We start from the raw sequence: 27,962 nt of genomic DNA on the forward strand, positions 1-27,962 counted from the left end.
TATCATAGGTAAGAATTAATTACTATCTCTTGATTAAATTCATTAATTTCACAGCATACTACCGAATTTTAATAATTTATAAACTTAATTTTAAATTTCTAAACTTTTGTTTTTATATACAGTACAAAGTCCGTAATCCGGACGTCCATTATCTGGACCTCAAAGCCACAAACTTTACACATGCGCGCAATGTATGCTTTATGCATGCGTGCGTTGGAAGAAATGTTTATTTATTGGAAATTAGTTGACTTTTCAAGGGGAACAAATAAACTCCCATTCAATGAACAATAATTTTATATATACCAGGTAGTTATAATTAAACTTCCTTTATAAACGGCATCTTACAGAGAAAACAGGTGAACGGAATGCAACAAAATTATGTATATGGGCTATACACGATATACGCGCTCGCAGAATTTCGAAAAATAAAATTTAGTTCCGAAATGTCCACCAGAGGGTTCTTTCTCAGGAAAAACACGAAATTTAACACAGTAAACTACCAAAACGGAATACAAAAACAATATTAACAATCCAGAATAAGAATTATGAATAATAAAATGCAAAACCGGGAAAAGCTGTCAGTTGTAGAAGAAAAATGTTTAGACTTGTATGCTTGGGAAGAAGAGGAAGCCGATGTTTAAGTCGATGTTTCCGCTGTACTAACGACGGTCTCTTTATTTCAAATGTGCGTTATTGGTGTGGCTGTTTTACGAAAACAAGGGGAATGCTTCTGCTGTAGTTCATGAATTCCGTCATAGAAAAAGCCTACAGCATGGATCATTGTCTACTAAAGATATCCGAGCCATGATTAAGAAATTTGAAGAGATGGGGAAATTAGGAGTTTAACCTGGAAGAGACCATAAATGTGTTACACCGGTACTTGTTGATGCTATCAAGATAGCTGTTGACACACAGTCACATACATCAGAGTTTGGGGGCAGTAGCACATGTGTAGTTTCTTGACAGACAAGCTATTCTTATAGCACAGTCTGAAAAGTATTCAGAAACATAATGCATTACTTCCCATGCAAGATCCGCAATACCCAGGAGCTGCTTGATAGGGACAAGCCTCAACGTCTCTCATTCGCAGACAATTTTCTCAAGATAATGACTGTTGATTTGTCATCGCCTTGGAATATTCTGTGGAGTGATAAGGCTAACTTCTACCTCAATGGGACAGTCAACACACAGAAATGCCACATTTGGGTTATGGAACATCTGCGGATCCATACTGAAATTCCCCTACAATCTCCAAAGGTCACTGTCTGGGGTGGATTCACGGCAACATTCATCCTTGGGACATTCTTTTTTAAGGAAATTGGTGAATGTGGGCCTGTCACATGTTCCATTACGGGCCATTGGTACCATGACATGCTGCAGACGATTGTTGTGCCGCAACTACAGCAAAGCGGGGTCCTTACGTCGACCATTTTCAAATAGGACGGTGCGCCCCCACATATTTATGGGTCCGTGAAGGCGGTATTGCTCGAACACATAGCAGAGGAACGTGTTATTAGTCGCTCCTTTCCTAATCCATGGCCACCACGTTCGCCGGATCTAACTCCGAGCAAGGCATTAAACTTCATAACGCTTCATGTGCGAAGCCTCACAACTGATCAGTTACGATCTGCTATTGAACACACTGTCCATCAACTTGAAATTTTGCAGGTGAATGAGGGTGATCATGTGAAGCATCTTTCCCTACATCATCCTGGGCAACTGCCTCCTCTTGTGCAATTTTGTCCTAATCTGTTCTTGTTTCTGCAAACTGAATTGTTTTTGTATCTCCCTTATCTTTACTTAATGTGGTTCGATGACAAGGTGATCAGAAACTAGTCAATAAATGTTAATATTATTTCTGTACTCCGTTTTGGTTGTTCATTGTGTTAAATTTCCTGTTTTTTCCGAAAAAGCACCCTCTGGTGGACGAATCGGAACTAATAACTCTTTTTAAAAATTCCAAGAGTGCATCTTGTGTATAGTCCATATACAAAATCTCGCTGCATTCCGTTCATCCAATGATAAAAACTTAATATTTTGAGTAAGTTTTTAAACACTTCATCAGTTTCTTCTTAAATCTGCACCACAGAGATTTAAACCACTTTTTTTCTACCTCAAAATTATCCCGCAATTATCCTGCATGCTTGTTACATGGCAAGTATATCATTTTTAATCGAATTTAATGCATTCTCAAAATTTTCTACAGATAACATTGTCTTCTCAGCCATGTGAGGAAAAACAGTCTCAGTGTAGCCTATGGATGTTGTAAAAGGCAACTAGAATAGGTACCCAGTGTCCAGGGAAATAGCCAGATAATCTGCCCCTCGGAATTGTATCAGGCGACTGGTACTCCAGGTTGGGGGGTTGGGTATGAGGCATGACGCCCATAAAAGTCCTATTGCTATGAAATCAAAGGAAGAATTTTCTGAATGACCTACGCGGAAGCGACTTGGAAGAGATTTGAGGGACATGAAATTTGGAACTTGGTATTTGCATTTGCTTTCAAGAAGGGCCCTTCTGCTTTAATAGAATCAATGGATGATAATAAAATTAACTTTGATAGCACTTCAGGAAGTGAGATGGATAGCACAGAGAATTCAGGATGGCAGAAATTTTGCTATATTTTACAGCTGTGATGCTGAGAAACATGTGTTTGGAATGGGTTTGCTTGTTCTTAAAAGTATTAGACATATTATTATCAATTTTGAAGTTAAGTCTCCCAGGTTATCATTTTGAGTGCCACACATATTTCTTAGGCAATCCCATTCAGGCCACACATTGCCGCTTATAAGAGCTGGTATTGTAGGGCCAGTGATTCTTATCACTGTAGAAGATCGTTTATGTTTGGAATGTGATTCCTATAGGCATTCATTCAACACGTTACACGCCAACTCTGTTTTGTAAATAGTTACATTCTATACAAAGATATTACGAAGCAGAAAATTAGCATTACTGAATTCTGGAAAGAATTAGCGCTATCCTTTACAAGTTGTGAAAAAGAACACATTCCATCGAACAGAAATATAAGAATATCTAAAAAACGACAACATAAACTCCAAAGAAAACCAGGAAAAGCGTCTGAAGTATGGAAATATTGTAAATTATGTTATGATAAAAATGCAACAGAAGCTAGTAGAGTAATGGCCAGAAAAAAGACTAAGAGAGTTGTCACATTTTGTAATAGCTGTAATGGAGAACCATTTTTATATTACCGTGTTTCAATGAAATCTATTAATCCTGTAATGAATCAAAATTAAGTAAAGTTTAAATAAATTTTCTGTAATTCCATAAAACAGTGTAAATTTTATAGTTGTATATCATGTTACACGCTGTCAGCCAGTGGTGGACGACACAACCTATGTCTGGTGTCAGCCACAGATGGCTGACGTGGCACTCAACGTGTTATGTAGGATTAGAATGAAAGGTAGATTCTTTAATTATAGTATAATTAATATATGTACACCAACTGAATATAAGAATGAGGAGGAGAAGGATATTTTTTATGAAAAAGTTCACACACCTGTATTCTGGAAGCCCCAAACATGATATAAAGATAAAGCTAAGAGATGCAAATGCAAAAATAACTGAAGGAAAATAGGTTCAGATGTTAACTTTTGGAGGGCAGCATATATAAGCAAATTATAGAAAAATATATTCATTAAAAATTTTCAGTTATAAAATTTTTTTAATTCTCATGAAAGTACAAAAGATTTAATTCATTACATCAAGATAAGGCATCTTTAAAAATAAATAAATAAATAAATAAATGTTAACTTTAATAAAAAAAAAAAGCTTGACACATAATCACACTTACCTGGGCATATATTTCTAAATGAAGTTCACCCATACCTGACACAACTGTCTAAAATGTAAAAGTTAAACTTTCAGTATTTGATTTTCAGTCATTTAAAAGAGAAAATAAAAATAGCTTCATAAAGATACTTGCGTAGAAAGAGTCCTTTTATTTGTTGCAACAATAAACACTCTACTATGATTACAATTATAAGAGACTCATTTAAAATAAGGTATGTCAAGGACAGACAAAAAAATAATATAGTAGTATTTTGATAATCTGCACAGCTCGAGACTTAAGACTGTGGAAATTAGAGAATACCAGGGATTATAAATCACATTTTTCTGAGTTCCTGTTTACAATGTTCCCTTCCTAATATTTACACTGAATCTGGAATGTATGCACATAAAGAACTGACTAAAACACAATGATAACTTATTTAATCAAGGTTTACTGAATACGAAGCTATAATTAACAAAGATAAATATTATACACAGCTATATAAATTATTATTACTATACAAAATCATTATTTTTAAATAGAACTACACACAAAGAAAATTATTCCAAAAAAAGGGGAACACAGTGCAAAGATAGAATAGAGAATTTTCTTGAAGATCAGAACACTTTTCCAAAAAGCAATGAATAATTTTATGTAAAAATATTGTGTATCTACCAACAAAATGACTTTCAATGTTATTTTTACACTTTAAGAGGAAAAAATATTACTACATAAATAAGCTATTGACAAAATTCTTAGCAGTAAGGTATTCCTTAAAGAAAATCCTTACACTAATTCTGGCAACATTCCATGTTTGTGCTATAGAATTAACAAGACTACAAAAAGTACTAAAACTGAAATTTCTGTTCAATTCCTGTTTTCTTTATAGTGTTTTTCATTTTTAATTTAAAAAAAAAAAACTTTAAAAGTCCTATTTTTAAGAATGTATTCCTATTTGCCATGGCATAAAACATGTTTGCTTGATGTGCACAGTGTAAAAAAACCAGCTACAAGGAGTGTTTAAGTTGAAAAGCTACATCTGAAAAGATGCAGACAAACAAATTCTTGGCGCACTAACCACATAATTTAAAATAAATATTAAAAGACAGCAGGACATAAACCCAACAGTAAAGGTTTATCCAAAGCAATTGATTAATAATTATTCATAATTTGTACTTATAAAAAGAGAATATTTAGTTTCAGAAAATAATAAATGAATTTAATAAAAAATAAATTTGTTTCTTTATAGTGTAATTTTGTTAAAGTTTATTTGTATAACACATAAGAAAAAATGGTACTTTTGATTATCCCCACCTCCTGAAAAGTATTCATAAGCAACACACTATGTTGTCAAAACAGTTTCACATGCAACAAGATTGTAAAGTCCAGTTAATATACTCTGTGTTAAAACAGGGATAGTACTAACTCCACAGAAGAAGGGTTAAAAGTACCCTTTATAAATTTTTTTAAATTTACAATTCAACTTGATGCTAAAAAATTTTATCTCTGCTTGGGCGGTAACTGAAAATCAGATAATGAAACTAAAAGTGGAAGATATTAACAAGTGATAGAACTAACCTAAAGGGCTCAGCGAGATTCCCTTACTTAATCCACCTTCGAAACTAGTGGCAGCAAGTAAATGCAATTAAGCCACGTGAACCAGCAATAAGCAAACGTATCTACGGCAGAGGTGGCAGTTATAGCCTAACTCTCTTCTCTTTCCCACTGAAACTCGGCTTTTAAATACTTTCTTCAAACTAGAAATTTGCATTCTTTCACGTGCGCTGCAAAGTTTAAATATTCTGCTACTGACAATTAGGGGAATGAAGGCTTATAGAAAAGTTTGAAATTAAACTTTAACTTGCTAGTTAATATAAATATAAATCCCTACAAGATAATATGCAAGCACCAGACTTTCTAAGGGAAAGTAGGTTTGTATTACACATAAAGAAAACTATGAAAACTAATAATTTTTTTTTTCGAATGGTGAGCACTATTTTGTCTTTTTTTTGACACTGGCTACTCCTAAAGTTAGAAGTGGTTGCCATTTTATTGTAGGGGCACCTAATAGGTGGCCACTTTTACCTCCTATGAAGGGATGGACAGTTACAACCATGCCTTCTTTGGGAATTGAACCCATGCCCTTCGGTATTGTAGTTAGCTCCCCTAACTACTATACTAACTGGGCGGCTCAAAACTAATCATGCAGCTGGCCCATTCACGAAGGTTGACAGTGAGATTGAACTAGCAGTTTTCCACAGAATTTTAGTTCACATTAACTTTAATTGAAATAAAATTATAGATTAAATAATAAAATCATGCATTAAAATGTATTCTATCATTGTCAAGGTGGTATTTGGCAAAAACCGATTTTTTAGCTCATATAATCAAACACTATATAAACAGGCCAAATGAAACAAATATAATGCGGGTACAAAAACTAATGTATACTTTATTTTAGGAAAGCTTTAATTTATTTCCAGATGTAAATAAATCATTTTAAGTTCAAATGTATAATAAAATAAGTAGATGACAAAAGGTATAAAACCTTCGTTCCGAAAGGAAATTTGAGTTGCCTTATTTGATATTCTGTGTGGCTTTACAATTAACATGCAAGAACAAATTTAAACTGATATGAGAAGATACTTACTTATGGAATAGCAAATATAAATAGTCAACAAATATAGACATCAAATGGAATACCTATGAAAAGGCACTACCAGAGACAAATAATAATGAAATAACATTTCCTTTATGATGAAGATTGACTTTAAGTCTATGATATTGTTACAAAATGTACAGGTGCGGTAAGATGGCTTCCCTGCAAAGCAGTTTTAGGGTTCCCATAAAATGGCAAAGGAAGGAAGGGTTGCCACATTTGGCGAGAAATCTCTCATTTGGCAACAAAACTGGCGATATACCATGTACGGTTGGAGAACCTTCTGGAACGAATTCTTACCGGTTTAGCCCAGAATGTTCCCGAACACAAGCTGAAAGCTATATAAACCCTGCTGGTCCGCAGTCAATTAGTGAGTGCGTCTCAGAGAGTGTGCCTCGTCTAGCGAGCCGTGCAGAGTCGATTGAGTTGACAGCTAGGCAACGAGTGCTGAGTGGGTCAGCGAGTGCACCGAAGGAGTCTCTTAGTGTATTGAGGTTAGTGCATCGTTGAGAGAGCGTGTTGAGCTCCGGGAACGACTGAACCAAAAAGTCGGGAGCTGTGCTCGTGTGTCGTTGAGTGCATCTCGATTTGTAGCATGGACAGTCTCGAGAGTATGTGGAGTTCCGAGAACGACCAAGCAGAGTCGGGTGCTTTGCAGGAAGCTGTCTCCATCGTGATAGCCTGAAGGCTGTGTCACTGATTGTTCCAGCAAGTGTATAGTAGATCTTCGACGACTGTAAACATGTTTTGGAGCTGTCCTGACAATACTGGCCAATAAAGTGTGTTTCGATATTTAATTAAGTAGTGTCGTCGTTATTCACTCCAAATCCACACGAACCCCTTATGAACGTGAAGGAAGAAAATAACGTTACAACTGCTGTCAGAAGGAAGAAAAGAAAAACGCAACAACTATCACGAGTTGTAGCGTGGAGAGCCTCGAGAGTACGTGAAGTTCCGAGAACGACCAAACAGAGTCGGGAGCTGTACTCCGGAAAGCAGAGTCAGATGCTTTGCAGGAAGCTGTCTCCACCGTTATTACCTGACAGTGTGAAGGCTGTGTCGCTGATTGTTCCAGCGTGTTTATAGTAGATCTTCGACGAATGTAAAAGTGTTTTGGAGCTGTCCTGATCATTATTGGCTAAATAAAGTGTGTTTCGATCCTTTATCCATTGTCGTCGTTATTCACTCCAAATCTATGAACCCCGTACGAACGTGAAGGAAGAAAATAACGTAACAACTAGTGTCAGAAGAAGCAGAAAAGGAAAAACGCAACAACTGGTATCAGAAGTGGGATTTGAGGGTCAATGCCAGTGACAAGACCAATGGAAGATCTTTTAAGACAGCTCATGACTGCCTTTGCTGAAATCCAAAAAAAGATGGAAGCCGGAGAGGAGAAGTTGAAAGCCGGATATGCTGAGATAAAAGCCGGATGTGCTGAGATAAAAGCTGGATATGATGAGATAAAAGCTGGATATATAAAGAGATGACAGCTGAGATCAAAGCCAGACTAGAAGATAAGAAAGCCCGGGGAGAAGGAATAAATGTCGGCCAAGAAAAGGTGCGAGAGCACCTCCAACAGGTGAAAGTCGAGCTTCCGGAAGAAACTGGAGCCATGAAAGAAGATGTGGAAATGAGAGAAGTGGCATCTGAAGAGTCAAAGGATGAAGAAAAGAAGGAAGTAGCTAATGAATTGTCTGAGAAAGATCAAGAAATTAAGGATGAAACATCTAACAGGATTAAACAAAAAGAACAGAAACATGAAGAAATAAAAGACAGGAAAAAAGCTTTTGATTCTCAAGTGCCTGAAGTGGAAGAAAATGAAAATGCAACTGTTACGTTCGTCAAAACTGATAGTGAAGTTACAAAGTCGCAGACAGCAGGTGTTGAACCATCTGAAAGTACATGTGATGCAGAGATGGGAGAAGCTGATGTACAGCTTAAGCAGTGCGCTCCAGTATTGCAAGAAAATTCACCCACTTCGCAAACTGGGTATGCGTCTCATAGTGCTGATTGTGCAGACAAGGACTTGATTCTAAACCTGGATACTTGTGTTTGTGAAGAATCAGGCTCCGTTCATGACTCTGATGCAGAATTTGAAGCTGGTTTCCAGGATTTGCTGGAAAATGAACATGTACCAGCTACTGAAAATACCGAGGTGGGCTGTACGCATGCTGTGAATGAACTACAGAGTGGTGAACAAACTGTTTCAGATCTTTCTGTGGATGGAAAGTTTCAAAGAGCTGAATCTTCAGACTGCTCTATGTTAAACATAAATATATCTGAGAAATGCAACGGAAAAGTATTTGGCCCAGGTATAAATAATGAAAAGACTGAGACTGAAATTCACTCAGAACTTTAATTTGTATAATTTAAAATTGCTCACTCAGAACTTTAATTTGTATAATTTAAAATTGCTATGTATTTAATTTGTGTATATAACTTGTGTGTAATGTAAATGTCTGTTTCTTTAGTTATGTTATTTGTTTGTTCTTTTGCTTTTTGTTTGCATCGAATTATGCTTCTGACCAAGGATTGTACTGCTCGAGACGTGCAGTCCTTGGGAGGGGGCAGTGTTAGGAAATGTACAGGCGCGGTAAGCTAGCTTCCCCACAAAGCAGTTTTTGGGTTGCCATAAAATGGCAAAGGAAGGAAGGGTTGGCACATTTGGCGAGAAATTGCCCATTTGGTGACAAAATTGGCAACATACCATGGACGGTTGGAGAACCTTCTGGAAAGAATTCTTACTGGTTTAGCCCAGAATGTTCCCAAGCACAAGCCAAAAGCTATATAAGCCCTGCTGGTCCGCAGTCAGTTAGTGAGTGCGTCTCAGAGAGTGTGCCTCGTCTAGCGAGCCGTGAGGAGTCGATCGAGTTGACAGCTGGGCAACAAGTGCCGAGTGGGTTGGTGAGTGCACCAAAGGAGTCTCTTAGTGTATCATGGTTAGTGCATCATTGAGAGAGTGTGTTGAGCTCCGGGAACGACTGAACCGAAAAGTTGGGAGCTGTGCTCATGTGTCGTCGCGTGCATCGTGATTTTTAGCGTGGAGAGTCTCGAGAGTACGTGGAGTTCCAAGAATGACCAAGCAGAGTCGGGAGCTGTACTCCGGAAAGCAGAGTCAGGTGCTTTGCAGGAAGCTCTCTCCACCGTGATAGTCTGAAAGCTGTGTCGCTGATTGTTCCAGCGAGTGTATAGTAGATCTTCGACGACTGTAAACGTGTTTTGGAGCTGTCCTGACAATAATGGCCAATAAAGTGTGTTTTGATGCTTAATTAAGTAGTGTTGTCGTCATTCACTTCAAATCCACACAAACCCTGTACGAGCGTGAAGGAAGAAAATAACATAACAACTGGTGTCGGAAGAAAGAAAAGAAAAATGCAACAATATGATTTAATGCTTGATTTTAATGAGAGAAGGGAAAACATATGGTTGTTGTTAGTATAATTTATTTATTTATTTATTAGTATAATTTTATTTTCTGATATGCTCTATTGGTAAATATTATTTAAATAAATTAATTTCGTTCTCGAATTAAAATTTGCTTAGAATTTAACTCCTTTACATTTTTGTAAATATATATTTTTTTAATACTTAGTGCTTTATTTGGAAAAGTTAATATATACTTTTACTCATGTTTCCCATAAACTAAAATCTAAAATTTATTACTTACACTAAGTTGCCAGAAAAAAACATCTCACACCTGCTCATAAGAACTGATCCAAATTTCTGTATCTTGAATATAAATCAAATAGATTTCTGAGGAATATTTTTTCAGTTTAAAATATCCATTTACATACCACAAAGTACAGTAACTGACAAAAGGTGAGTGAATATTTATGAGTAAAAAAAATGCATATAAATTACAATGTATCAGATTTTAATACAGTTACTGAATTTACATTTTAACTATCACACTTATTAACTTTCTGCAATTAATTTTGTGATGAATTTTCAAAATAGATCAATATATATATATATATATGTATGTATGTATATGACACACAGAAAAAAAAAGGTGTAGTTTTAAAGATTAAATTTATTTTTCACCTTAAGGGGTCCAATCCAAATTATTACTACTTGAAACAGTCCAAGTTTCTCATATGTTACTAGTATTTCATTTTTCATAATTATTTATTTGCTGCACCTGATTGGAAGACGACATCATAATAAAATAAAGCTTTCTGTATTCTCTGCTTTGAAGTGCCAGATCTATGATTATAATAGTGTGAGTGTGATCTATGATTATAATAGTGATAATGTAATAGTGTGAATTTCATACATAGTTTAAAAGAGAAGTACAGCAGTGTAATTGTACTAAGTCAAAGTACTGAAGTCAAAGTTTTTTTTTTTTTTTTTTCACAGAGCTTTGTGAAAAAAGGCTCTTTTTTCCCCTTCCCTGAAGAAAGTAACAGCTCACTTTTGAGCATGTTGAAAAATGGCTAGTTATTTCAACTAAATACTAATTGATGCGATTATACTTTAATATACACAAATACTGATGATATATTGGATGAATTTCCTCTCAGATTTTCACAGGAATGTTCAAGTGTTTCTCATGTTCTTCCCCAGCACTGGACCGATAGAGATAATGACTTTCAGCAACCCCATCTGCCAGATCTAATACCGTGCAATTTCTTTTTTGGAGAAGTTTGTTACAGACGCCGCCCAGTCAGTATAGTGGGCAGGGAAGCTGACTGCGATGCCAAAGGACCTGGGTTCGAATCCCAGAGAAGGCATTGTTGTAACTGTCTGTCCCTTCATAGGAAAGACGATGGTGGCCCACCTATTAGGTGCCTCCATAATAAAGAGACCACCACATCCTGCCTTGTATAGATTAATGGACTGGGTTACATTTGTAATTGTTTACAATCTGCCATTGGAAAAAAAAAAAAGTTTGTTAAAGACAAAGTTTACATATCACTAAATTCATCCACAAACTTTGTGATAGGATAATACATGGACTATAGGCTGTTACAGTTATAAGCCTGTAATGCATGTCATAGAATATGGACTCGATAAACTGAGTTTGAAATGAATTTGATTATTGTGTGAATTTATGTCATACAAGCTGCACAGGCAAAACAACTGTAATCAATATATGAGAAACTCAGACAAATATAGCTGCTAATGGCAATACCCCTTTAAATAGAAAAATAAATTTTTAATCGATTTCGGAAACTGTAGTATTCTTTAGAGCATGTTCCAAATTTATAAAAGTTAGTATCTAAGGAATAGAACATAACAATTTACATAAAATTAAAATCATTTCAGAAATATTTAGTCAAATAATAATATACAAGATATAAAAAAAAAAAAAAAAAAAAAAAAAAAAATTAAAAACTTTATAAAAGTTGAAACATACAATCAACAGACACTAAAGAGACCACAACTTTCATCTGTTATCAAGGAGCATTCACTATATCAAAGCATAACTGTGTCTTACTTTGTAGATCTAGAGAGACACGAGCTGTCCATTTATGTAGATTTGACTGTATTTAAGAAACTGCTTCACTGTTCACTAATTTGTTACATTAGCCATGCATATCATAAGAAATAATCTTGCACATGCACACATTTAACAGTACTTAATTTTTAATTTAGTGTTTAATGAGTACAAAATGTAATTTTCATTAGTGCCAAGACTCACATATGAAATGTTAAAATTGTCATCTAAGTGTGCATACCTTATAATAAAAACTAAAACTAAAATTTCCTACAATGTACTTACCTCTCGACTTTCAGTATCGAAATATAACTTAAAAGTAGGATCTTCTTTAGTGAACCTATTTACAGCTTTCGAAAAATTCTCAACATCTGTTCGGTTTTTTGGTTTTATAGACATGGAGATAACAGGATCTGGCACATACATAGATTCCTAATGAAAAATGCTTTAGTTAAAGTCAGCTAAACTTGTAAAAAAATCAACAAAAAGATTAAGAAAGCTCCTTCTAAACACAGAATACCCTCACTTAGCATTTTTTTTGAATTACAATGGTTTATCAACTGCAACTTGTTTTCACTTAAGACACAATAAGAATTTCACTTACCCAATCCACACAGTATTATTATACAGGTTTCAGGTACAATCGAACTATATACATTAGTCAAAGGATTACGGACTTTGTACTGTATAATAAAATAAATTAATTTCAAACTATTGTGAAAACAAAAGCAAGGAAAGCACTGCTAAAGAAATGAAAATGCAAATTACGGCCCTGGTTTTAAACCTGGAAAGAAGTATTCAAGTTAATCATATGATTCACCCTCTGAATTGCAATATAGAAAGGCATGGAAAGAAAAAAAAAAGAAGAGTATTTAAAAATACTTTTAATATTTTTGTCAAAAAATGCTTGTATAATAAAGAAATTACACTTCCGCCCATTTCATTTCTCTGAGTACTTGATCTCAAGGATTTACTAAAACATTTTTGTCAAATAAATCAGAGACAGCAGATGGAAAGATTTATTAGCACTAAAAATAACTTCCATGAAAATGTATAAGGGTTTTCAAAAGTCGGTTCTTTCTTCATTAGCATAAAATGACCATTAGATCTCTTTTTGTTGAGATGAATCACTGTTAATGGACAAAGGGTAAAGAATTAAAGATTTGACAAATGCCATATATTACTGTTATATACTTTGAACAATGATTGCAAAACTAAAATACTCAGATACAGTACAAAGTCTGTAATCCGGACGTCCATTATCCGGAATGATCTATAATCCGGACCTCAAAGACACAATTTTTTTTTTCTGCATGCTTTACACATGCGCGCTTAATGTTATGCATGTGCGTTTAATGTTTATGCATGCACATTTAGCACAAAAAACGAAGCAACTTAAACAATGTACATTGAAAGAAATGTTTAATAAAGTAAACAAATAAATATTAAGCTTTTTTTTTTATAAATTTTGATACCCTTTAGATCATAATTGCTCTTTTATTTCATAAATTACAGTTTCATATTTTTAACTAAATAATTTCTTCATGCCATCTTATCAGATTTAAATTGATGATCTATAATCCGGAAAAACCCTTAATCCGGAATCGGCAAAATCTCGACGAGTCCGGATTACGGACTTTGTACTGTATAATAAAATAAATTAATTTCAAACTATCGTGAAAACAAAAGCAAGGAAAGCACTGCTAAAGAAATGAAAATGCAAATTACGGCCCTGGTTTTAAACCTGAAAAGAAGTAGTCAAGTTAATCATATACCCTCTGAACTGCAATATAGGAAGGCATGGAAAGAAAAAAAAAAGAGTATTAAAAATACTTTTAATATTTTTCTCAAAAAATGCTTGTATAATAAAGAAATTACACTTCCGCCCATTTCATTTTAGTTTTGTAAATGTAAAAAGCAGATGGTGAGAAAGAGTGGAATGAATCAAAGTATTTTGCACCTATAATTTAATTAATACAATTTTATTTAACATGGTGATTCACAAGTATTAATTAAATATGCCAAACAACAGAATGTATAATCTAAAGTGATGGAAGCTTTTTGTCAGTCCCTAAGTCTAACAAAATTATTTATTTCCTTTTTTGTGAATTTCCAAATGGTGTGCTTTTTTAAAATCATAAAGTTTGAAATAAAGAGACTTTCTTAAAAAATGAAGGTTAAAGCTATAAGTTTTGATATTAGCAAAAATTTATTTATAATCAACGGAAAACATCAGCAATAAATTAATTTTAATTAATTAATTAATGTGCTTTACAGCCATTATTAATATTATCTGTCATTAATATGTATATAAATTATTTATACTCAAAAACAATTATTTCATTAACGTTTATCAAAATTATAATATACACTTTTTGGGGGGGGGAAATCGAAGCACCATGATTTAAGTGCTTGTTTTTGATGAAATTGAATATGTGTATAGCTCATACACAGATAATAAAATGATTACAAAATCAAGGTCATAGTACCTATTCACAGCTCCCAACCACCCATTGAGTGTTCAAATTAGTAGTTGGTCGAACCGCTCCTGGCGGCAATGCGTGCTTGAATTCGTCAAGGCAAGGAGCCGTAGAGGTTCCTAATGTCATCCTGCGACACATTCTGCCAGGCATTCATCAGTTGTCGCTCCAGATCTCCCACATTTCGTGGTGTCCGAAACTGGTGACCTACCATGTCCCAAACATGCTCGATTGGAGAAAGGTCTGGTGCCCTTGCTGGCCAAGGAAGAATATCAACCGTATGGAGACAGTCCAGAGATATGCAAGCGGTATGTGGCCTGTTGGAAAATGGCCTCAGGATGACGTGCTATGAAGGGCAATGCAACCGCCCGCAGGATGGTATCAACACATTGTTCAGCTGTTAAAGATGTACGGAGGATGACTAAAGATGACCTGCTGTCATAAGAAATAGCACCCCACACCATCACACCAGGGTTTATGGCTGTATGCCTTTGTAAAACAAAGGCTGATTGGGACAGCTGGCCCCATCCTCTCCAGACACGAACACTGTGGTCATCTGCTTCAAGAGTGAAGCAGGATTCATCGCTGAATACTATACGATGCCAGTCTGATGGCAGCCATGATGAATGGCTGTGATACCACTCCAGACGACTCTGCCAATGCTGTGGGGTCACAGGCAAATGTCTTAAAGGCCTCTGTGAGCGCAACCCCACCTCATACAAGCACCATATGATGGCGGACGGTACCAAGGGAAGTATAGATAGAGGTGTAGTGTGTTGAATAGTTGACAATGATACCATTGGGGCAGTTCGGTCCTGGCAAACAATCATCCCTATCTTGCCTCACATTTGTGATCCTTGGCCTTTCATAGCCTTCATTTCGTTGGCAATTTCCTTGTAGCAACCATTGCTGCCAACATCTTTGCACAGCAGTGTCTGCATGCTGCAGGTGGTGGCCTATTGCTTGGTATGACCACTCAGCTTCATGTAACCCTAAAATGCGACCACATTCGAAGTTCTTTAGCTGTCTGTAAGGTCTTCGATATCGCTGTAATGGCATCTTTAGTTGCTTTTTTACGGAATTAAAATGCCAGCCATAAAAATAGATAAATTTTCCATTTCTGTTACTGGTTTCATACATTGTGAATTGTGCACTAGAAATGTGTGCTATTATTGCAATTCCTATTCATTTGCCTTGAAAGTTTGATCATTTGCATGTTCGATCAAGATGTTTTTGCACACCAAATTTCGTCACGATCGCAAAAGTGCTTCTTGGCGCTTTGCATTTTTTGCAAAAGAGTGTATGTATTTAATTAACATAATATGACATTTCTGCCATAGAAATTTAATTACAAAATGTAAAGCAGCTATCTATAATATGCAAATTTCAATATATCAGTATTTATAAATCAGACATAGGTACATAAAAGCTTGCAAAATTTTGAGTTATAATTTTTAATTTCTTTCTCATGACTATTTTTATTCTTCCTAAATTATTAATATTTCACTTTTGCTTCCATTTTAAGTCATTAACATCATAAAGCTTATTGCCCTGCATGTATAAATATTTTATTTTAAAGAATAGAAACTTTACACAATTAAGAGTAACTTTTTTTTTAAAGCAAATGCACTTCAGTCTAATACAATTAGACTATGTCCATAAAACATAAAAATTATGGCCCTACACATAATTTTCGGTTCCATATTAGTACTTCAGTCTAATACAATTAGACTATGTCCATAAAACATAAAAATTATGGCCCTACACATAATTTATGATAAGGCTAACTATTTGTATTAGAATTCAAAAGGATATATCAAATGTGATTAAAAATAATCTAAGTTTTAGCTTTGAAGAAAAGCAGCTTAGTTGATGAGACTTAAATTACTTCTGAAATGGGCAACTTGAAATACTTAGAATTATTGGAAACAGTTGTAGTTTCAAACACAGCTTTTTGTGATCACAATAATACTTTAGACCAGGGCTGGGCAAACTTTTTCGGTCGCAAGCCAAAAATCAAAAAAAAAAAAAAAAAAAAAAAAAAGTATGGCAGGCCAAGATAAATTTTTCTAAAATTTTAAAAGCAATATACAAGTATTACAATCAGAGGCGTAGCTAGGGTTTACAAGACCTGGGGACAACTGAAGAATTTCCACCCCTTTCTGTGTGCCAAGAACGAAAAACATTTGATTTCAAAATTTTGTAACGTCTATTTTGCGCACCCTGGATGCTGTGCTTGGGGACAGATGTCCCCCCTTGCCCCACCCTAGCTGCACCACTGATTACAATTTAAATATGTTAATGAGATGAATGAAATTGATATTTCATTTTTATAAGTTCCTTATATTGAGGTTCGAAGTGAGATCTACTGATTCTAAGGAATGAGGCTAAATGCTCATCTGTCAGTCTACTTCTGAAATAATTCTTTCTAAGGTTCATAGTTGAAAACACTTGTTCACATATATAGGATGAAGCAAACATAGGACTGATTTTCTGGGCATGATATATTAAATTTGGGAAACTTACTTTCAATAATGATTTGTAAAACTCTAACATTGGCACATCTAGAAACAACTGCTTGAAATGATTGTGTTAGATTGCAACTCAATTAGTTCAAGTTGCAAATCTGACCTCACTACTTCACAATTTGAGTTGAAAGGCATGGTAAAAATATCCAATTCTGCTTGAATGGCACCGAAATCTTGAAATCTGCGTTCGAACTCAAAATGCAGTTTTTTCAAGCTATCTTCATAATTCTTAAGGTTCTCTTCATTTACTGAGGGTATTGAATTTAACCTCGGGAAATGAGATAAGTCGTTCTTACCTAGCTGCCCAGCAAACATATTAAGTTTTAGTTTAAAAGCTTTGAGATGTGACCAAATGTCGTCGATAAATTGATTTTTCCCTTGCATCTTGACATTCAAGTTGTTCATATGACAAAGAAGATCTGTGAAAAAGGCAAAGTCTGAAAGCCATTTTGTATCTTCTAACATTTTGCACTCCGCAGAACACTGTTTCTCATGGAAGAATGACACAATGTTGTCTTTCAGCTGCCAAACCCGCTCGAAAACACATCCTGCACTAAGCCATCTTACTTTCATGTAATACAGTACATCAGAGTATTCAGATTGCACTGATTGAAGAAAATCTCGAAATTGCCTGTGAGTAAGCCCACGAGATCGAATAGTATTTACAAGCTTCACGACTGCATCAAGCATGGGTTTCATATTCAATGCAAATTTACACAGAACATCTTGATGTATAACAGAATGTCGAAAAACTATACTGTTCCCGGGATAGGTTTGATTAAAGAATCCAAGACATCCAGATTTTTTTTGGTCACATTTGGTGCTACATCAGTCGTAATATTACATATATTTGTTATCATTAAAAGCTCATCCTGAAATTCATGAAAAATATCACATCCCATTGTAGTTCCTTCAAAAAACGCAAGCACGGCAGTTTCTTGGTAATTTCAATGTTTTCATCAACACCTCTTATAAATAATTCTAATTGAGCAGTATCATTTATATCAGTGCTTTTACCCATAGCCATGGAGCAATATTTAAACTGGCCAGTCTTTGACTCTTATAGTAATGTCAAATTTTTATTGATGTCTTCGATTCTAGAAGTCACCGTTTTTTAAGATAAGCTTACAGTCTCAAAAATATTTACCTTCACTGTACATAAAACATCACAAACTTGGAGCATGCATTGTTTAACGAACTCCCCATCACTGAGAGTTTATTATTTTTAGCAATATTGTATGCTACAATGTAACTTGCATGTGTAGCTGCTTCTTGGATACTGTTTACCTTCTTGAACAAATTTTGTCAGCCTGATAATGTTTTACAAAGACTTTCTGCATTTTGTTTTCTTTCATATTTAGACGTTGCTTCGTAGTTGGAATTCTTATGCTTAGATGTGAAATGATGAAAAATGTTATATTCTTTGAAGACTGCTACAGCTTCATGGCAGATGAGACACACTGGTTTATCTTTTACAACTGTAAAAATATATTTTCGGGTCCATTCATAATTAAAAGCACGGCATTCTGAATCAACTTTATTTTTTTAGTAGCCATTTTGGAGTTGAAATATTTTATGAATAATCCAAACAAGCACTAGCTACGCTATGCTTTTAATAATTTCACCACTATTTACAATGATGCCATATGTCTGCAATCTTTCCATACACAATCAATAATATAAGAACTCGCACAAAAGAAAAAGCCGCTGGCTGGAGCTTGAAATGCACAGTCTGCCACATGTGAGGTCTAATTCAGCTATATTTACAATGATGCCATATATCCACAATCTTTCCATATACAATCAATAATATAAGAACTCACACAAAAGAAAAAGCCGCTGGCTGGAGCTCGAAATGCGCAGTCTGCCACATGTGAGGTCTAATTCAGTTATATTGGATTCCCATATGTCTGCTCCCCGAGAAAGAGATAACGCTTGTTGGTGCCAATCTGCAGCTATAATAAGTAAAGAACTTCCACTTTTAACACTTTAACAATTGAAAGCTATCTGTGCTTGCTATATCCATCGATTTACGTTTTGTAGAGAAAGTAAAAAGATCATCAGTCCTTTGAAAAAAAATATTTCAACAAAGGAGAAAGATATATAATATATATTTCTTTTAATCTGCCTCGAACAGGCAAACAAAAATTCTATCTGCGGGCCGGATAGAACCTTCCACTGGACCGTAGTTTGCCCATCCTTGCTTTGGACCAGTTGCCATTAGACATATTGTATTTATTTTTATATCTTGGTCCCCTTAGGGAACAGATAGAAGCTGCATAGAAACAGTCAGAACAGCAAAAAGCCTATTAGAATTGTAAGAATCATACATTTTGCCAATAATTCTTGATAACATAAATTAAGTAGATAATCAGGGTTCGTACACATTTCCTTACATGAAAATTAAGGACTTTTAAGGACCATCAGAGAAAAAATTAAGGACCTATCAGCAAACAAAAAAATGAATAAAGTAATTATCCATACAACTGACTTCATGCTTGTAATTTCACTTTATGAAACTAACAGAAGTGTGTATTATGCACTATTATTAAATTCAATTTAATACTTACCATAAAACAATTTTGAAAATTAAACTAACTCCCTACAAGTTATGAAGTAGATAACATTAAATTAGGAACATAATTTCTTGAGAAACATGTATATGTATATTTTACACTAATAACAGTCACTATTTTAGAGATTTAATGATTATTATTTAACTTATTTGATATTTATTTAAACACAGTCAACTACTATTATAATCACAATGTAAGAATATTTTGCAGATTAAAATAACTGATTTGTAAACATACAATTTATTTCCTTGGTTTTTTGAAAGATATTAGAATAATAAACTGTACAATAAAAGATACAAAACATTTGTGCTTTTTTTAAATCTGAAATCTTTTCAGCTATTTTAACATCTAATTTATTTATGTCTATTTCCTTTTCTTTAACTATTCTTCTAAGTTATTTGCTTTGATAAACAAATCAATGTTCCTGCTGGTCTCAGCTTCATCTGCTAAAGCATCTACTTCTTCATTAATATCTTTAATGTCCCTTTGAGGAAATTTTTTCTTCTGCTTCATATAATCAATTTCTTCCTCAATAATATTTCTTTTCCTCTTTGAATTTTCAGATTTAGTTAAAGATTTTTGTTCTTCTAAACACTGCATATATTTAGACCTTGCAGAAGCTGCTGCTGATCTCATTTCTTTATTATTTTGATATTAAGAACACCTCCAGAAAATTTTATGTAATCAAATACTGTGCATTGAAAAATGTATGATGAGTCACTTAAATTTTCAATTTCAATTGCTTTATTTACAGAGAAGCCCCTTTCCACAGAGGCCTGTCCATGCGACAAGATAAGAATCATTTTCACTATTTTCCATACTTTTGAATAGTGAAAATCATGAAAATAAGAAGTGAGAAATGTGTCAAGAGAAAGATTTTGAGGATCAAAAGTAGAAAATTCATGTAAATTTGTCTTGACTACTTTGTCTAGAAACTCTCCAAACTGCAGCAGAATTTCATCACAATCATCTTGTAAAACACGTTTATTCCGCATTAATACTGTTAGAACTATTTTCATTTTGTTCTGGGCTGTTTCTGGACTTTTAACCATCAATCGCGGGTCTATACAAGATGCATTTCAAATAAGAGAATAATTTATTGGACATTTAGACATTAAGTGTTGTACCATTGTTAAGACACATTGTTGACCTTCTTGTTTAAATGCAAAACTTTCAGCTTGTGAAATGTCCTTCTTGCAGCATTTATCATTCATTAGCTGCTTAGCAATGAATCCCAAATAAACTTTACTTTTATCATTATAACAATTTGGATCATTAAAATTAAATTTATAATGATTTTCTGCTTTAGTTATTTTTGAATATTCTAGTTTCAAAATTTTAAAGTGCTGAAGACAATCATTTACAAGTTTTAAGATATCTTCAGCAAAAAAGGGAATAAGTAGTTTATCACTTTGATAATATTCAAGGAAAGGCAATAATATTTTCGAAAGAGAGAGAAAAGAATTTAATTTTATAAGAAATGTTTTATCTTTAGTTGCCTCCAAAATATTTGAGAAGGATTTCGATGAATTTTTTTTAACTTCCCCATTTCAACTTTTTTAATGTACAGTAGCAAGTCATCCCATATTTCAATGGCTCTTTCAACTGCTGGGACATTTTGCAACCATCGGTAAAAGCAGAACTTCACAGGTAGCTTTTTTAAGCCAGATATACTTAAAAAATCTTCACGTCTTGCAGGAGAATCTTTAAAATTCCAATATAAGGAGGATAAGAATGATATAATGTCCCAGCCAGTGGATGACATCCCATGCTTGAAAGCATTGTTAAGAATGTGTAAACCACATGTCCCTAATGTCAAGCATTGAATGTTATATTCCTTTGTCAAGTCCTGTTCCAATAAATCATAAAATTTCCAGTTTACTGCAGGACCATTCATCGATATTTGTAAGAGTTATGAGAAGTCATAATTTTTTTTTTTTTCAACACATTCTTAATATTTGGATAAAATAATTTCACTTGTTGCATGCCCTATAAATGCAGAAGTAAGGTACTGAGTTCTGACCTTATTTTCGTGATGCCAGTACCTCACATGACTATCTAGTTGCTTCTTTTGATTTGTCAGATTAAGAGTCTCATCAAATAGTAATGTAAAAAACTCAGCATTTTTACAATGCTTTAGTAACAAAAGTTTAAAATAAGGGCCAAGACCAAAATAACAGATATAAGCACATTTCTTTTCACCACATGAAAACGGTTTTGCAATGGAACTATCCGGGAACATTTTAGTGAATAACGGCCCAATATCATCGCACGATTTAAAAGAATAGTGGCTTTTGATGCACTTAAAAGCCCACAATATTTCTGTATCTGTAACTTCAGATTTGAAAAGAATAGAATTGATTTTATTATTTTCTACACTTATTGATGTTGAATTAGCAGTTACATCTTTTCCTGAAGTAGATGGTTCTTCTAATTTGACAAATTCATGATACTGTTAGAAGAAACTCTGCAGTTGAGAAGGGAGAGATGTTTTGCACCTAAAAAGGGCATTACATGCAAGGATTTGTAAAATTAAGTATCGCATATATGTGTATATAATGTATGTATATATATATATAATAAGAAATGTATACTGAAAATATACATTTTTTACTATATATATATATACAATGTCCGAGATCCGGACATCCAATATCTGGAACGATCTAAAATCCGGACCTCAAAGCCACCACCAACCAAATTTTTAGGGCTTATTTGGAGGGAAGGGGTATGCTTTATGCATGCGCATTAGATTTTTTCCCTCATCATAAAAAAACATGCCGGAAATCCCGATTCTTAATCTCAGTTTGGCGCTAAATAAAATATCTCATTATTGAAGAAATAATTATTTTAGCATAAATTTGTGTGATTAGTAACTTGGCTCTATAGCTGCGCATCTGCCTGGCATAATCTCAAACCAAAACATTTGCTAATTTTACACCAACTAATATTTTATATCATCGATGCCGAAATCGCGAATCATTATTTATTGTATTTTGCTTTCATCACCGCATGACAACTTGAGTGATGACTCATACAGCGATGCCAAATAACAGATTATTATCCGATTACAGATTTAAGTTTAAAGCGCTAAAATGTTGACAAGGGGAGATTTAACAGAAATTTCTTTCCTTATGCTAAAAATAGATTTTGTTAATGATACTCATAGGACAAACAATTATATTTAGTGCTATTTGAATTAATAATAACTGATTTGTTATTCACATAAAGCCAGAACCAGCACCAGAGCTCGCATGGCCGCACCAGCCGGCAGAATTTAGGGAAGTTAAACAGAAGTTTTTCATTGCGATGACAATGCCCCAATCATCAATCAATTAACGGAGGGCGAAATCTGTAGTATGGTTCTAAATCCAGAAAATACAGCTACCGATAGTGAAGAAAGTAACAGAGAGGTTACTGAACGAGAAAAAATTTTGATTGACAAGTTATTCGGAATTCTCGACACAGCAATTACAGGACTTGAACAATGGAACTTAATAACTGAACAAGAAATTATCTGTCTATAGTATTAGTCTAAAGTATTAGCAGAGAAAACAAATCAAACAACTCACATTGAAAGAAATGTTTAATAAAGTAAACATATAAATATTAAGCTCTTTTCTTTTGTAAATTTTGATACCCTTTAAATCACAAATGCTTCATTATTTCATAAATCATGATTTCATATTTTCAATTTTATAATTTCTACATGCCATCTTAGTAGATTTAAAATGATCTAATATCCGGAAAAATCTCAAATCTGGGATTGCCGAAGTCCCGACGAGTCCAGACCTCGGACTTTGTACTATATATATATATATTGAAAGATGTTAAAGTTTTTGTATAAGAACTTTAAAACTTAAAAATTAAAATATTAAAAAAATTATAAAAGGTTGGAGATAATATATAAAGTGGGTACATTAGGAAAGAGATAAATAGTGCTAATAGCTGCTATTTAGCATATCAAATGTTGTATGATCTTAAATTCATTTAGTGCGAAAACAAGTTACTACTACTTGTGCAATTGCAAGTTAGTTATATATATATAATACGGAATGTATATTTTCAGTTAAACTTCTACCCAATAACTTTAGTAATTCATAAAAGTTAATTTTGCGTCTAGTTAATTCAGGAAAATTAGTTTCAATTAGTTGTTTTCAGCTTTAAAAATATTAAAAATTTTTTACATTAGTTAGTTGTTTTCAACTAATAATTGTATCGCCATTAGCAAAAATAATGTATTACTATTAACAGCATAGGATTAAACCAAATACTTAATTGTCTATTGAAGCTTCAAAACGTACTTCACTTTTTCTCGACTAGCGTTACCGAATTTGCCCTTGGCGACCTAAAATCGAAATGGAGCCAACAGATTTCCCTCGAAATCGATAACAGACCATCTGCAGAAATAAACTCATAATTCCGATATCCATATATATAGTATGTGTAAAAGAGAATAAACTCCGTAGAAGGTGATAAAATATTAATTTATGGCTTAATTGAAACAAACACAGAAATTAAGCGTGTGGAAAAACAAATTGAAATGATAAAACGAAACTTAATTTTCATGTGAATTTTCAGCGCTGACTCTCCCATTCTAGAAATTTCAATTTGTTTCAGACAAAGACCACATTTAGCTTTATAAGGATTGTCATCCATCAATATCCAGTCTTTGTAGTCAGCTTGATGAGGCCACAGTTTATTGAAAATGCACTTTCCAGGTATCTCGTTGCTATTGGCGTAGGAAGGGTTGTGGCCTTCAGAATCCCCCCTTTTTTTCTCAGCACCTTCATTATCACTTTCGCTTCTTAAAGAACTTCCGGCTTCACGCTTTCGTCACAATTTGCCTAAATTTATGGATAACACCTGTTTCGAAAGATTGGGTGAATAACCAATCAGACACCGATACTTTTGTTCGGGTAGCTAATTGTTTTTTTTTTTTTTTTTTTTTTCCGTTTGCAACGCAAATCCGCCAACAGATTGGTTAAGAGCCGTGTAATTTTAATTCCATATTCATGAAAAATCGCAATTCACACTGAGAATGGCAATCATTAAAAATGATAAGAAATGTCAAATGAGCAAAATTAAGCACCGTTTATTCATTTTGGCTACAATTAAGGACTTTTAAGAACCAAAAATCATTTTTGAAAAAATTAAGGACTTTTAAGGACCATACGAACCCTGGATAATATATTGCCATGACAATTATGCTTGCTTTAAATGCCCTTACAATATTTTTTTTTTTTTTTTTCAGTACAGTCTGTATCAAAGATAACAATGAACTAGTAGTGACTAAGCGTCACAGACATTTTAACTCTACACTTAAAATACACATCACACTACTAATCAATAAAATCTACCAGTATTATTTCCCCCTTTCTTTGAACCCGACATTATTATTGAGGAAAATGAAAAATATTTGATATTTTTAATAAATTGGCAAGCTCACATTTCAAACCTCTTTGAGTAAAGTATTTTACTTTGCCTGAAGACTGATGCTAAATTTCTCAATTTGTTAATGCCTCAAGCAATTAACTCATTTAATTACACAAGCTAACTTATCCATTTTATTTATTTTCTCCATATACTGACAAAAATAGAATATATAAAATGGTTCAAAAATCCCTCGCACATATATATACATGATAAAAAAAAAATTGCTACAGAAATGTTACTTTAACCTTTAACTACTGTGACTTAAATTGTCGCATAACTACTGTGAGCGGTCTCTCAGACCGCTTCTACTAAAAATAAAATATGATTTTTTTTTCTTATTTGAATAAATGTTATTTAATTTCATATATTTAATGTTTTCATGAAGATATAAAGCAATTTTTATACTTAAATCAGTTCATTAAAATAAAATATATACTATGATAATAATTCCTTTGCTTACGTATCTGGATGGAAGAAGTAAATTTTAAAATTCAACTTTTTTATTTTACATTAAAATTTGCGATAAGAATGCTTTAATAAGAATATAGAAAATTAATTTTTATTTTAAAAATTATAATTCGAGCAGCATTTTATACATACTTTTCTACTGCTTTGTAGACGCACCGATTCTTTGCATGCTATATATTTGTAAGCTATTTTCCTTTTTTTTTGTTCGGTGGATAAATATAGCACGTACTTTTTTTATCTAATTTATCGTCTTCAATCGCATTGTTTCCTTCATCATCATTTATTCCGAAAACTCTTTTTATTGTAAGTTTGAGTTCTTTAGGTAAAAATGATGAAGTTATCCTCCGTTTTACATGAGACTGCACTAATTGAATTGCTAATGAAATCTTTTTGTTTCATTTTCGGAGCCAATGGGTTAAGTTTGAAATAATTACGAATGCATTTATTGCACAGATATCCAAGTTTCTGAAGAATATTGCCATAGGCCAACTTCGTGTTTGACGAGCAGTTGGATAGAATGAACGAAGAATAATATTGTGACTACGAGTTCGAACACCCTTGTTGGGCTCTTGAATAGACCATTTGAATTCATTTTTTCCAATAAAAAAATCTCTTGTAGAAGGAGAACATGGATTTTCACTTTCATTGTCAGATATCTTTGAGGTTGTGTCGTGGTCACTCTCCATAATTTCATCATGGGAACTTTCATCAGAGAACTCTAAATTAGACCAATTTTGATCTATGTATTCAATTTGGTCTTAGGTAAGATATATAGAACGTTTTCCGCACGTATTCCAAGCCATTACAAGAATATTTATAAAAAAGCGAAATATGTAACAACGAAAAGTGAACCTTATCAGCCGAAATTTGAATCGTATCTGCTGTGATCGGTCCCACAGACCACTGAGGAGGGAAAATTTAAAAAAGTGAAAGAAAAAATATAGCTACCCAAATGCAACTTGGTATGTGACCTTGGACAACTGATCTAGGAAGGTACTAGGAATGGCAATACCCATTAATTATTCTAAGGGGTGGAAGCATTTAATGGAAAATGTCTCGCGGTCTGAGAGACCGCTCACAGCAGTTAAAGGTTAAAGATATTGGAATAATTATAGGGTTTTTATAACACTGTCCTTCAATTTAAATTTGTAAAATTTTTGTTGCTTGAAGTATATAGAAACAGTGCTGAATTTCAATCCAACTGTGTATTTGAACTGAAAATGAAAATCTTAACTGTCTGATTTACTTTTGTTTTGAGTTCTACTATGCTTGCCACTTAGAATATGCCCAGTTTATTTTTGATATATATTTCACTAAAAGAAATAAGAGTGAAATGCTTCATAAGATTTTACTAAACACTTGACAGGAAATTCCATGTTCAGGCAAACTTATACAATTTTATGGCAATAAGTTTGGCAATAAGGTGTCTCTAAGCTGCAACAAAATAGTATTTGCGAGAAAAATGCAAAGATTTCAGGGACTGTAAAAATTTCTTTACATTTAAGTAATTTTTTGTATTTTTCAGGGGGGAGGGGAGGATGTTGAAAATTCATGGGGAAAGTCTGTAGCAATCTCTGTAAAATTTATGCTTTTTATTTTTTAATTACATCTTTCTTCGAATTTTATGAATGTATCAATGGCTTTCAGACCCTTGTATTAGTACATAATATCAAGGATGTACTTGTATTAGTACATGATATTAAAGGTAGTCTAAAACCATCTAAAACAGGAAATGTCACATGCAGTATTCTAAAAAATTTAGAAGGAAATACACCAACCATTGCAAGCTTTAAATTTTTGTCTGTGACAAAAGAGTCTCCAGTAGCACAATCTAAGCCAAATACAGCACATATATCTCCAGCATAAGCTTCATCAATGTCTTGCATTTCATCTGCATGCATTCGGACAAGTCTAGATGCTTTATGACGTTTGCCAGTTCTTGAATTATACAGATATTCTCCTTTTTTCAGTTTGCCTTGATAAACTCGTAAATAAGTTACTTGACCATACCTTCCAGCCTAAAAGAAAAAAATACACAAATTTCTACATATACAAAGTAAATAAAAAATATACAGGATGCAAACACAAATTAAATAAATGTTCTTTCCCTCTTCATTTTTTACTTTGAATGAAAAAAGTCTACGAGAGAAAACTATTAAGCAAGAGGAAGAAATGTAAGTACATTATTACCAAAAATTTATTAAAGGTATTTGCAGTTTAGCTCTAAGCATTTCAAAACTGGTTATCCATGAATTTTTATATGAAAAATTATGTAAACATTCTTTAAACACAGTGATTTAACAGAAATTTGGGATACTTATTAACATGATATTCTTTCAGAAAGTAACTTTTAACAAAAATGATCTTCATGGAAAACCCTTTTGCTTTTATTACATAATATTAAAACTAAAAATTAATTAATTAAAATAAAATAAAAAATTAGGAAATTTCAAACTGGAAAAAATAAATTCACTTGAAATATGGCAAATTTTAAACAATTACAGAAGTTGAATTTACCACAAAATTAGAAGCTAGAGGTCTTTTTAATCCTTTACATGTTTAATTTTTGTAAACCTTTCTTT

The 27,962-nt window shown here is 33.5% G+C and overlaps 1 protein-coding gene across 2 annotated transcripts in view; it reads right to left on the bottom strand.

Moving 5' to 3' along the window:
* The window catches only part of mEFG1 (mitochondrial translation elongation factor G 1), a 178,673-nt gene that overhangs the window by 70,649 nt on the left and 80,062 nt on the right, over positions 1-27,962 (bottom strand). For both annotated transcript variants that reach the window (XM_085819001.1, XM_085818999.1), the window contains 3 exons: positions 27,159-27,398; positions 12,178-12,324; positions 3,815-3,862 (listed from right to left, as the gene is read on the bottom strand). In XM_085819001.1, coding sequence (XP_085675127.1) covers positions 3,815-3,862; positions 12,178-12,324; positions 27,159-27,398 — 435 coding nt within the window. The remainder of the gene's footprint in view (positions 1-3,814; positions 3,863-12,177; positions 12,325-27,158; positions 27,399-27,962) is intronic.

The sequence above is a fragment of the Stegodyphus dumicola genome, chromosome 6, assembly GCF_044657685.1.
Source record: "Stegodyphus dumicola isolate Sdum_Otavi_A_Nest chromosome 6, ASM4465768v1".
Lineage (NCBI taxonomy): Eukaryota > Metazoa > Arthropoda > Arachnida > Araneae > Eresidae > Stegodyphus > Stegodyphus dumicola.